The sequence below is a fragment of the Fringilla coelebs genome (assembly GCF_963513975.1).
Source record: "Fringilla coelebs genome assembly, chromosome: 1".
Lineage (NCBI taxonomy): Eukaryota > Metazoa > Chordata > Aves > Passeriformes > Fringillidae > Fringilla > Fringilla coelebs.
In genome coordinates, this window is record NC_140028.1 from 87,098,075 (window position 1) to 87,108,387 (window position 10,313).

At 46.1% G+C, this 10,313-nt stretch overlaps 1 protein-coding gene across 2 annotated transcripts in view; it reads left to right on the forward strand.

Annotated features, from left to right (window-relative positions):
• BMP6 (bone morphogenetic protein 6) overlaps nt 1–8,637 on the forward strand; it is an 86,106-nt gene extending 77,469 nt beyond the window's left edge. The window contains exons 4-6 of one of the 2 annotated variants that reach the window (XM_084210817.1): nt 6,131–6,207; nt 8,096–8,206; nt 8,298–8,637. In XM_084210817.1, the coding sequence (XP_084066943.1) occupies nt 6,131–6,207; nt 8,096–8,206; nt 8,298–8,447 (338 nt within the window). In that variant the 3' untranslated portion in view covers nt 8,448–8,637. The remainder of the gene's footprint in view (nt 1–6,130; nt 6,208–8,095; nt 8,207–8,297) is intronic. The other variant, XM_084210816.1, reaches the window with a different exon arrangement.
• The last annotated feature ends 1,676 nt before the right edge of the window (nt 8,638–10,313 follow it).

A 10,313-nucleotide genomic window follows, 5' to 3' on the forward strand; every position in this document is an offset into this window, starting at 1 on the left:
TAGTTTATTCAGCTGGGTGTTGTAAGCCCAGCTGTTATGCAGGCAGTTCTCCCACTTAGGTAGGCTCAGCTTCTGTGCTCCCTTCACAAGAGCCAATTTTTTAATGCATTCACGGTGCTTTGGGAAAGTTACTTGCTGCACTGCTGCTTTGTGGCGCTAGTGGCACTTGGAGCCAGGATAAACTCCAGCTTTCTCTCCCTGGCTCTGCAAGCTTCATAGTGCTGAAACAAAATTTTCACACTATTAAATCAGGTGATGTGACTCAAAGTCCCAGAGGGAGCAGATATGTTGGGCAAAAAGGGCTATTTGTACTTTGCTGCTTTCTTGACTACACCACACATCAGGTCATAAAATTCTAAAATGACAAAAAGGGAAAATAGCTGGCATTCTGTGGTCTCGAGGGCTTTTTCTGGGCCAGCTTTAATTTAAAACCTGGAATTTGGCAGCACAGTAGTCATCAAGGTATAGTTGAGACTGTGGATTTAAGGCAGGGGAAAGGAGGGGAATTTAAAGTTAAGATGTTTGGTTGGTTTTTGTGTTTAGAAAAGAGAGACTACATCATCTTGTTTTCCTTTCTAAGTATGGCGCTCTCAGACTCTGTTCTCTTTAAGAAGTGGTTGATTTAACAGCCCAAGAGGCACCAATGACCAAAAAGTGTTTTTAGCATTAGAGATCACAAGGCTTTTTTCTTTTTTTTTTTAACCTGGGAGGTTAAAAAAGTCCTGATGGATGGTGGGGTTGAGGAAGCATTCGCCTCAGGATGAAGCAGAAGGCAAGCCCAGGGATTATCCTCAAGGCTGCCTAGCTCTTCTGAGGGTGCCCTGATGCATCTGGACCCAAAGGGGGTGCAGAATTGGGATGCTGCCGTGCCCTTCTGTGCCTCTCCTCCCCTGCACATCTCCTCTTGTATCTCACATTTTGTCAGATTTTTGGTTGGTGCTCTTCCCTAAGGAAAAGGATTGCTGCTCCCTACCAGGGCTTGAGAGCAGTTTCTCTTCTGCAGAGCAAGGCAGGTTTTAGTTTTGATGCGTTTTCTTTTGTAGACTGCAACTTCCTTCCTCTGTGTTAATCAATACACAGTCCAAAAAGGAACCCCTTTCCCAAAAGATGCTGTGAGTTGTTTTGGGGCAGTACGTTTTGAAAGCCCAAATTACTGTCTAGATATGGTAAGTGTTTCAATCAGTTTGGCATGTGTGAAGTGTGATGCAGGGCTGGTTTTGGACCTGGGGAGGCAGGGAGTTAGTGAGGGCATGCCACTGTGGGAAAGGGACCCAAAGAGAGCCCACTCTGCTCCCTTTGATGTGCAGTTGTCCTGCAGTCAGTACCAAGAGCTCAGATGCTGAGGCTGTGTCTGTGACACAAGGTTCTCAGTGGTCTGTATTTTTTTGTCAAGAATGTTTATTTCCATGTATTATAAACACGTAATTATCACTGGCTTATATGAAGCAGAACTGAGCAACACCCCCATGGTTACAAACTGCTTTGACATAGAGTCCTGCGTCAATGCCTGGAGCCTCAGTTCTTCTGCAGAAGGAGGATGAGCAGGAAGAAAAGGGAGTATTTTCATCTGCTGAGGCAGGAAGTCACATGCCAGGTCTGGCCCCGGACGTGGAGGGACACGGTGTGGGTGGGAGGAGCCCGCAGGTGTTTCTCTGCTGTTGTCTGCAGGCCCTGGCTCAGCTGAATCTTGCAGTGGCGTGAACTCGTGCTCTCAGACTCGTGCTGACCTTCCAGCTGAGCAAAGAGATGGGACTGTCCAGTGTAACAGGCAGTGAACCTCTGCCCTTCAGCCAGCTCCATGATTTATGGGTTTTGCACAGGGCTCTCTCTTTCTCCAGTGGCGATAATCCTTCTCTTCTGCAAGTCAGCCTCCAGGCACATCCATGCCTGTCAGCCCCTCCTCGTGGAGAGAACTTAAATGCCTGACTTTGGGCTGCACTTGCTGCTCTGAATGAAACTCAAGCCAAGTCCCTTTTCAGGTCCTTCTCTTTAATGCCCCCTGGACTGATGTGAGGTGCTCCATGAAAAATGGAGAGGCCCTTCAAGTGCCCTTTCCTTCCAGCAGATGCGCGCTGCACCGGACAGATTTTCCCATGTGTAAGGGAACCAGATATTGCAAAAGGCAGCGTGCACAAACACTGAAGGCAAATAAGGCCAAATGCCTTTGTGATGGCGAGGGCCTTGTTAATAAACTTTGTTATCTGGCAGCCAATCTTCCCTCCAGTATAGTTTTCCTTTCAGTGCTGTGTTTGGATGCAGACTGAAGCAGCATGGCCAGCATTTCTGTGTGTGCCTTCGCATGCGGGTTCACGTCAGCCCGACATCTCCCCTTCTTCCCACCCAGGCAGATCACTTTCATGTGAAGTGGGCTGTTATTAACTGTGTGATCAGTTTACACCAGCTTTATCCGGACAAATCACCAAAGTCAAACACCAAGAAGAAGGGGCTGGCCTTGGAGACCTCTGTCAAAGGTATTTTGAATCACAGAAGCAATTAATTACTGTGTGGAATTTGGTAAACTGGCACCTTGGGAGCAGCGAGGGTGTTCTCAGATGGATCGACCACAGTAAATATTTATATGTTCTTTGCCAGCACTTAACGTGGGAGAGGTTATAGGAAATCTAAGGTGGGTGCATAAGTATCTGTAGGAGGAAGACCATTAGGGTCAGGCTGTTCTCTCACCCTTTTCAGCAACACACATGCCAGTGTCCAGCCTTAAGAGAAACATCTGTGCTTGCAGAAAGTCAGACCTGGGTCCTGGTGAAGGCAGACAATATTCAGTGCAAGCACACCGCAGAGACGAGCTGTCTTAGCTGTGCTGTTTTAACTGTGCTGCTCCGGGAGTTATTTTTAAGCACAGAACTAGGGGTTTGAGCTTTTTTTGAATCTCTGTTTTAGGCAAAATTGTTTGCAGCATGATTAAATGCAGTGCCTTGTAAGTGCCAAGTTAGCATTTCTGAATTGGTATGTTCAGGGCAAAAAATAGACAATTTTGCTAAACCCACAATGAGCCTACAGGAGCTCCCAAAGCAGCTCCCTAAACTCTCAGAGATGCTGAAGGCCTCTGGGGAGCAGTCCCTGCCAATTGTGCCATGGCAGTGTGAGCCAGCCCTGTGGCAGTTGTTTGCAGCACCTCCCCTCTGCAGGCTGCCTGCTCTTGGCCCTCCAGGCTCCCTGCTGCAAGGCTGGCAGGAAGGCACACAATCCCTGTCGCCTCTTGGCAGTTGGATCTTGCACTGCAAACCACCCCGAGTGGCAATTTGGGCTAAAACAGCTGAGCATGCTGGCCTGGGGTAGCTGATGCTGCTTTCCAGGCTTTGCAGAAAATGTGTCGAGGAAGCCAACTTCAGTAGCTCAGTGAGCTTTAGCTCATTGCCAAAACCCTGGGACTCTTTGTATTCCTCTTCTTTCCCATAACTGATGGGATTTCAGGATGTAGGCCCAATGTAGGGCATATGCTGAACCCCTAACTGTAGGGAATGGGTCATGATTTTGTGCATCTGTACCACTGCATCTTTTCCCCAATTCAGAAAGCCACTGGTAAGGGTTGTGACTTACCTAAAGCTGGGCTAAAATAGCTTCCATAGTAGGCAAACACAAAACAAGAAAAGAGGGCAGGGGATCTTGGGTGAGGGTTAAATAGGGAGAGGGGGTGTTTAATGTGTTGACATTTAGAAAAGCAAAGGCTGAGGCTGGGCAAGTGAGGAGGTAGAGCTGTCTGCATCTGCCCTCGATGGAGAGCAGCCAGGGCTCCATGCAGAGTGTGAATCAGGTGACTGACCAATGAGCTGAGGCAAGTTTTTGGGGGTAGTGTGAGAGAGGACACGTTCATAACATGTTCTGCTTGGTGTACCTTGTTAAGCAGCTCTTTTTTTCCACCCCTGTGTTTTCTTAAACTTGTGATTGCTTGCAGCCTTCCTTCCCACTCCTGTTTTCTCTGCCTCCCTTGCCTTCTCCCCTTTCCTGTAGCAGATCTGGGTAAATTGTAGCTGGATTTGGAACGTAGCACAATTTTACCCACTCAGTTGTGAATAGATCCACTCCACTGTCAAATATAGATGGTTTTCCTCTGAACAATCTATATATCCCATTAAGAACAATGAAGTTGTGTTCTCAGGTGTTTTAATGAAAGCCGTTGATCGCTAAAATCATCTTCTCTTTTTTTTCCCCCTCATTATGACCAAATCATTTTGAAACATCTCATGCTAGAAATTTGCTCCTGGGCTGAGCCAGGGACTGGGAAGCTTCATCCGAAATAAACCACCACACCCTGGTTTCTACTGGGTATGTCTGGTTTGAAAATGGAAAGCTTGAATAGAGAGACTCGCCTCCGTTCTTGCCGCCGCGCGCTGCTGGAAGAGCGAATGTTTATGCTGCAGCAGGCTGTTAACCAGCTCTGCTCACCTGATTAAATCCGTGATTGAAGCAAAGCTATTCAAAGGCTGAAATGCAATCCTCAGAGTTTAAAACCCAACTGCTTCTAAAAACAACTCTCTAATCTTTGGTGGTTGGGAAGCTGGGTTTGAGGTGTAGGGTTTTTTCAGCCCTCAGTGTTAACTGTACCCAGCTGTACTGCTGTGCTGCCCTTAATGTCAGTTGGATGTGCTTTTAGTATTATAGTTTTTCTTCTGAATAAATATTTGCATTTGTAGTTCCCAAACTTTGGGGGGGGGGAATGGTGCTGGAGGGAAGAAAAAGAAAGGCTTATTCAGAGCCAAGGAAAAAATCCCTAAAAATATTTTTCTATCCCAGCTGCCACATCTGGGGAAAGCTGCACTGGGAGGGTGCCCTTTCAAGCCATGTTAGGGGCACCAGGGGGCTGGTAAGCTGAAAGATCCAGGGCAACAGGAGGCAGGGGCATCAGCCTGTGGCATCTGCCTGCTGACAGGAGTGCCTTTACTTGCAAGTGGGACCTGTGAGGGAGGAGAAGGCCCCTGTGGAAAGGCACGGGAGGAAAACATGGGCAGTGACCTGGGCTCCCAAGCCTCTTGGCTGAATTAGTTGCTATCTCTTTCTCTCGTGCCTACCATCGGGTGCAAAGCACAGGATCAGCAGCTGTAGCTGGTGGCCAAGTCACCTCACTGCAAGGGCGGTTTCTGTGGCTGCTCTGCTGAGGTCCAGCAGCCACCTGAGGTGTGACAAAATCAGCAGCCACCCGTCAGGGTGGATCTGTGCAGCCACCTGGGGGTGAAAGGCCCCTCTGTCACAGCTCAGCTGCTCTGCTCACTGTGGTTTCAGGTGTTCACATGCCGAGCTGCCTCTCTTTCCAAATATAAATGGGAAATTCCACTCGCTGTCAATGGCTGTACTTTGTGGGAACATCAGGAGCAGCTCCTGCATGGTTGAAACATCCCCGTGCATTGTGCCATGACAAGGGAGAAGGTCTTGGTCAGGGCTTTGCATCCTGTGTCCCCACTTTATTGACAATAAGGAGCAAGTGAATGGTGAAAGCATGTCAAGTGCTGTGTCATCTGCAAATAAGCAGTTTATGGAAAGGAGAAATGTGTTTTTCAGAGCATGGTTTGTAAAGCTCCAAGGGCAGAGGGGGTGCCATGGGTCACATGAGTTGTGTGGGGCAAGCTGGGGTAAGGTACAGAGAGGAACAAGGACATGGTTTCCCTGCCTATGGGACACCTTAGCTGTTTGAGGACTTCTGCAGACTGGTGCAGGGGCACAAGGTGATGAATAACCTTCCTGGGGCTGTAATTCTCTCTCTCAGTCAGTGTGTGCAGCTTGAGCTCCCCACCTGGGGCAGCACATGCCAGAAATGGGAGCTGAGGAAGTGGGGTGAGTGTGAGCACCCGGTGGGCATGCAGCCTATGCAGGGTTGAAATAGATTTATTTTTAAGAAGTCATTTTAGTGGAGGTGTTTCCCAAGCACTTTAAAGAGAGCGGAGTTGCTATAACTGAGTCACTGTTACTTGGGTTCCTCCATTCCCCCAGGCATCTTAAAAGCTTCAGCCCTGCTTTGGATGTCCCTCAACACCCTTATCCTTTTAGCTGCTGAGGGAGCTCGTCACTTCTCACTGCTGAGCCCGCAGCATGCGCACATCTGGCCAGATGTGCCCTCCAGCAATGCTTGGCTCGTTTTACTTTCTAAATTCTTGTTTTGCTCTTTTTCTTTTAACAGATTACAACAGCAGTGACTTAAAAACAGCGTGCAGAAAGCATGAGCTTTACGTTAGCTTCCAAGACTTGGGATGGCAGGTGTGTGATGTTTCTCTCTGGGTAAACCAGACATTTTGTTATGAAATGTTATCTAAACAGTGTCACAGTAATTCCACTCGAGTCTGCCATTATGCTTTAAAATGTCCCTTGTGCCTCCTCACTAAAACCAGTCACAGAGAAGGGCAAATAAATATTGATAGTTGTGACATTTGATAAGACCCAGAGCAAGCTTGATACTTTATGGGATTCAAGTATACAGTCATTCTCTGCCACTCATGGGAGTCACGGTACGGGCAAGGGCTTATATCTGTGTACCTCTAATGATAAGGAAAACAATCTGATGTTAAGCAGTGATTTTAACTAAATTTTTTTCTAGTGATCACCCTGATTTTAACCTTGGCCATTGTTTGAAATCCGCTACAATCCGTGCCTCACAATTAGCACTGCCTGCGGTAGGTAGACTGAAGACTGAGTTTAGTTGCAACATCATGAGGCCAGGAAGTCATTTAGAGTAAGTTATTTAGGACCATGCTATAGTGCAAACAAACATCATATTTCAAAGAATGCCCTCACCTTCTCTTTTTTAAATTTTTTTTTCATTCTTTCATTCAGTACTCATGAGTACTCTCATAGCTATCAGTAATGTTTTTGTAGGTTATAATTCAGGGTGCCAGGGCTGTCCCTGCTGCTTCTGTAACACTTAACACATGCAAGTCCTCTCTCAGCTAATAGGATAGCAGCATTTTTTGTAGCTCATGTGTCAACTCCAGCCCAGTAGCTGCAACTGTGGTTGTGTGCTGACTCCATTCCCCATTACTTATGGGTGACTTTTCACTTGAGCAGAGACATTCCACCTCTTCCTTAATCTTCCTTGCCCTACTTTTGGGCAGGAAGTGGATTCCAGTTGGGAAGTTCATGATCTTGAAGGCACTACCTTCACCATTCTAGTTGCAGAAAAGATGCTGCCAAAGGAAGGCCACAGGCCAGCAGGGCACATTCTAAGAGCTGGAATCCAGGTCCTACTTTTTGTAGGAAAATGATCCAGGTGAGGTAGAGCCCCCTGCAGTTGCTGGGCACTGCTATTTCCTTCAGAACAAACTTGGTTAGCAAAGCTACAGCAACAGTGTGTGGCTGCTCGGCCCTGCTGTAGCAAAATTCAGGCAAACTCAGGTGGTTCTCAGGTGGAGTGGAAATTGCCTGATACATGCACATGAAACATACTGGTATGTCCTTCTGCAGGGTAACCTGCAGAGCCCAGCACCAAGGGAGGCCAAGTGTCCCCTGTTCCATGGTGCTTCTTTTACTTTCCCTTTGGCTCTTTTATGTCAGCAGCAGACAAGCTTCCTTTGGTGAAGAGCCCCCTTTTTGCCTAGCATGGCACTCAGATTGCCACTGGGGCCACCTGCTTGTTCATGCAGCTCAGGCTGGTGTCCTGCCCCTCCTTTAGGAGTCTGCAGATGTGGAGAAGCTGTTTAGCATTCTCACAGTGTCTTTAGCAGAGTAGTATCCCTCTATAAGAGTGTAGAAGCTAGGCTCTCTCTGAGGGACACCAGCTGTGCCTGTGACTCAACCTAGAAAAGGTATTTCAAAGGGCCTGCAGGAAAGGTTGGAAATAAAGGCCTCCAAATCACGATCCCCACAATGCAACCCAACGAGAGTTTTAGGGGCAAAGCCCTCTTAGTTAATGGTAGTTGAGCTGTACGTAGATGTGCATCACGCTTTGGACATTAAAATCAGTGGGTCCATGGAAAAGTGACACACAAAAACTGGCACACAAAAAGAAATTAAAAAAACCCAACTAAAACCCGAGCAGTTTCAGTGAAAACACATTTTCACCCTCAAGGAAGAAGTTAGTGGAAAATTTTCAGCTGCTCTTAATTGTGTGCAGTTGTCTGTTGAACCACGTTCTGTTTGTTTCCCTAAAAAGGACTGGATAATCGCTCCAAAAGGCTACGCAGCCAACTACTGTGATGGGGAGTGCTCGTTCCCACTCAACGCCCATATGAACGCAACCAATCATGCCATTGTACAAACTCTGGTAAGTCTCCAGGCAGCTCAGTGCCAAAGCACCAGGTGAATTTGTAAACAATATACCAGTGTCTCAGTTGTGTTTTCTTTCTTGGCAACAGGTTCATCTAATGAATCCTGATTACGTCCCCAAACCATGCTGTGCACCTACCAAACTAAATGCCATATCTGTCCTTTACTTCGACGATAATTCTAATGTAATCTTGAAGAAATACAGGAATATGGTAGTAAGAGCTTGTGGATGTCACTGACAAACAGTCTTCACATGGACTCTGTGATGCTGCCATGAACTTGGATACAACCCTCACTGTTTTCAGGACCTTGGGGGAAAAAAAACCACATGATGAACCACCCTTCAGAACACCATGTATGTGCCTTGTGGGAGGAAGGGGTGTGGGGACCACCCCCAGGGTGGGAGCAAACTGCTGGACTTCTTACAGACTGACCCTACACCATGGTGGGTGCCCAGCTCAGCAGCAGCAGCAGCAGCAAAATGCCCACACACTTTATTTGGCTGGGATGGTCTTAATCTCACAGAGAAGCTTGACCTGTAGCAGGTGCTTGGATATGTGCTGCAGTTTTACCAGATGAGCACTCAACACCCAAAACAAGCCAGGTTTTTCTTTGGGGGCAGGGAGGGAAGGTGAGAGGGAGAGGCAGAGAAGCTAAAAAAAGTGGTGTTAGCACTTCAGATGTAGAGTGTACATCTCGTGCAAGATCCTTTTGGCCAGAAGGACCAGTTACTGCACCTAGGCTGTCAGTCTTCTCCTGACATCTGTCATGACACTAAGCATCTAAAATTGTGCCAAAGCAGATGTTTCAGTTCTCTTACGCTCCCAGCACCATTTAACTCTGATCTTGCAAGTGTAAGATGGCATGGCTGCACCCTGTGTTAGAAACACTACCATGAATTCAGGCCCTGGCTGATCTTCCCAGTTCACCATCTGACTGAGCAATACAAATTTATACACTTGCTCTTATGCAACTTCCTTCCACTCTCCTCGTGGAGCTGCCTCATCTACTACCACTTGCCCAGGAAGGAAGTTAGGACACTTCTTCAGCTGTAATTCAGATGTAAAAGCTTAGGGGCCATTCATTCTCTAGCTGGACAGTTTGTTTACAGGAAGACAGAATGTCAACAACATTTGCAATCTTTCCCTTTCAACTAACAAACTGGTATAAAGGAAATGCAGCATAGAGCCATGGTTTGTCTAGAAGAAGCTAATAGCAAATTGTTTTGATCAATATTAAACTTGTATTAAATGCACTTACCTCTACTTGCATTTAAAAAGCTTCTTGTAAATACAAGCTATAATTTATTGCACTTGTCACTGTATATTCATTGTGCTGTACCATTTATAGAAAGACTGCTTTTTTAAAAAGTTTTTATTTAGAAAAAATCTCAGTGTAAACAATTGTACCACTTTGATTTTATACAAGAAACTCATGAGATTGTGCTTCACTAGAAAGTTGTTAAAAACATAATAAAGGCTTCCTGAAAGGCAGAAGTACACACGTTGATCCAATACATCTGCCAGTACAACACTTAGCTTTCACTGTGGCTTTTTCACCGTCACACATTTTCAGACTGAACAGAATCAAAACTTCTGGACAGACAGTGAAGTGAAGAACCAGGAGAAATTCACTGGTTTAAAAGTTCATTGATGTTTTGCCTTTTTTTTTTTTTAATAAAAAAGAAAAGCAACCCAACTTACTCCATATGATGGACAAAACCCAGCATCTTGACAGATTAGTCAAATTAGCCTGTAGCAATCCTCATTCCTCATGAGTTTCTGTGCACATGAGACAGCAGAATTCAATCCTTGGTTTGCTGTTGCCTTTGTATCATGACAGTCTCTGCAATGTAAATTCTTTGGCTTTCAGTTAAGTCTAACATGGAACATCTTATGCACCAAAGAATAGATTCATATTATAATCCAAGACACCACAAAGTGTGTGGTCCTAGCATTCAAACTTATCGACGCTTACAGCTTGGAAAAACGTTAAGGCTCGAGAAGAGGGGGGGAGGGGGGGAACTATTTCACACTACTGCAGAAGAGCTGAATGGAAAAAAAAAATTAAACATTGTATTACTTCTTGTTCTCTAGGTACTCTGA